At 65.3% G+C, this 2,271-nt stretch overlaps 1 protein-coding gene across 1 annotated transcript; it reads right to left on the bottom strand.

The window, feature by feature from the left end:
- Positions 1 to 93: 93 nt before the first annotated feature.
- Positions 94 to 2,270, bottom strand: FEM1A (fem-1 homolog A; the record flags this gene model as incomplete). The annotated part of the gene is made up of 1 exon (XM_006171860.2): positions 94 to 2,270. A coding segment is annotated over one exon (1,836 nt), but the record flags the coding sequence as incomplete, so codon positions are not given.
- Between the last annotated feature and the right edge of the window lies 1 nt (position 2,271).

Below are 2,271 nucleotides of genomic sequence, written 5' to 3'. Positions count from 1 at the left end.
GGCGGCCCCCCCGGGGCCCCCTCGCCTGCCAGCCTGCGAGCACGCGGCGTTGCTGGAAGGAAGCAGAGGCGGCCTCGCCCTCTGACGTCTGAGCCCCTTCCTACCACCGTGTCTGCTGTTGGGTGGACCCGGCCCCGGGAAGCGCAGGGGGACGGGGGCTAACCCCTCACGTCTTCCTGTGTGTCCTGCAGAAAAGACTAGCTCTGAAACTCGGGCAGACACGAAGGAGGAAGGCCTGTGTGCTTCTCCCGGGTCGGGCGGGTGGGCGGCTCCCAGCGGAACACCATCCTCTGGCTTCTGGCACAGACAGCTCAGACTCCTGCTCTGCGTCGTGCCTGTTCAGAGGAGGCGAGGACGGGTACCGGCCATACACCCTCTGGTTTCTCCCCCTGCAGAACGGGACGGAGGCCGAGGGTGTGAACACTCCGAGCAGGTCAGTGCAGCTCGATGAAAGCCTCCAGCTCTTCAGGGATGAAGCCCTTGTAGGGGATCTTGTTCTTGTCCAGAGCCCGGGCCGCAAGGCACTGCAGGGTCACGTAGTTGAAGGGCTGCATGGTGCTCTTGGCCAGCAGCTTTTCATCCAGTAACTCGTAGGCTGTCTTCTTGAAGGCGTTGGTGGCGTCCATGTGGGCGCCCGCCTCGATCAGGGCGTTCATGATGACCGGGCAGTTGTTCTGGGCCGCGATGTGCAGCGGCGTGTTGTTGTCGAAGTCCCTGCTGTCCGGGTCAGCCCCGCAGTCGAGCAGCACTTTGACCACGTGGAGGGAGGGGAATCTGCCCACTGGGTAGCGGCCCACGTTGGTGGTCTCCTTGTCCACAGCCATGTGCAAAGGGGTGAAGCCGTTCTTGCCCCGGGGAGCACACTTGAGCAGGCGGTACACCGTCTGGTGCATCAGGTGCTCCTGGCTGGGGGTGCACTCCACCTTCTCCAGCAGGTAGAGCAGGTGGAGGATGATGGCCAGGGCCTTGGTGAACTGGGCCGAGTCCCCAGGTTCCTTGGGCAGCTGCAGGGCCCGCTCCACTTCCCGGACCCCTTTGCTGAGCACCCCCATGAGGTCTGCAAAGCCGATCTGTGTGCCCAGGCTGCCCTTGGCTGCCCGGTCCTGCAGCACATAAGAGAAGAGTTCGGCAAAAGAGAGGAAGCTGCTGGCGGTCATGGGGCTCAGGGGCTCCAGGTTGTTCTGCTGCATGTCCAGGGCGTATTTCCACAAACGGATGCAGCGCTCGAAATTGCCGGAGTCGGCGTACACTGCGCCGCGGTAGCGGATGTAATAGGAGGTGTCCGGGTGGGAGGGGCCCAGGATACGCTCCCGGATCAACAGGGCCTGCATCCGCATCTCATCGGGATCGCTTATGAGCGCTTCCAGCTCCTCGGCGGTGCTCACCTCTCTGGAATAGTCGTAGGCCAGGACTAGATGCTGGGGCTCGGGCTTGGGCAGGTATTCACCCCCCTGGTGACGCAGCTCCATGGCCCGCCTCCAGTGTTTAAGGGCTCCAAGCAGATCTCGCTTCTTATCCACATACGTAGCTCCCAGCAATTCCAAGGCTTCCACAGCTGCTTCCCGGCTGGTAGGGCAGCAGCTCTCGTAAGATTCCCCACTGGGTGGTTCCTCCAGGGAGGAGCGGCTGCAACGGCCCCCCTGGGGCTGCCCACAGCCCTGGCTGGTGGAGGCAGCCTCTTGGGACAGCCCTGGCTGGGCTTCTGCCCCTGTGGCCTGCTCCTGGGCAGGCTGCTCCTGGATGAGGTACTCCACGATGTTGGTGTGGCCAGTCACGCTGGCTGCCAGCAGCGGGGTCATGCCATACCCGTCGCGTTCCATGCGGGCGTTGCACCCGAGCAGCAGCTGCAGGATCTCCAGGCTGCCAGACTCGGCGCAGTCGTGCAGGGCAGTGTTGCCTTTGGCGCTGCGCCGGTTCACCTGCGCGCCCTGCTCCAGCAGGTAGCGGGCGATCTCCCGGTGGCCCTTGTAACACGAGATCATGAGGCACGTGTGCCCGTGCCGGTTGGCCACCTCCAGGTCGGCCTGGTGCTCGCCCACCAGGTAGCGCACCACCTCGAGGTGGCCGTCGAAGCAGGCGGCGCGCAGGGGCGTGGAGTTGGTGCGCGTGGTGCGGTTCACCGAGGCCCCGCGGCGCAGCAGGCTCCGCACCACGTCCAGGTGGCCCGCGGCCGAGGCGGCCCACAGCGGCGGCGCGCCCTCGATGGTCTCGCCATCGAAGTGCACCGAGCCGCCGGCCTCCACGCTGGCGCCGCAACGGGACACCAGGGCA

The sequence above is a fragment of the Tupaia chinensis genome, unplaced genomic scaffold (assembly GCF_000334495.1).
Source record: "Tupaia chinensis unplaced genomic scaffold, TupChi_1.0 Scaffold149964_2, whole genome shotgun sequence".
NCBI classification, from domain to species: domain Eukaryota; kingdom Metazoa; phylum Chordata; class Mammalia; order Scandentia; family Tupaiidae; genus Tupaia; species Tupaia belangeri.
Note: the sequence above shows the minus strand (reverse complement) of the source record. Positions and strands in the feature narration are given on the sequence as shown.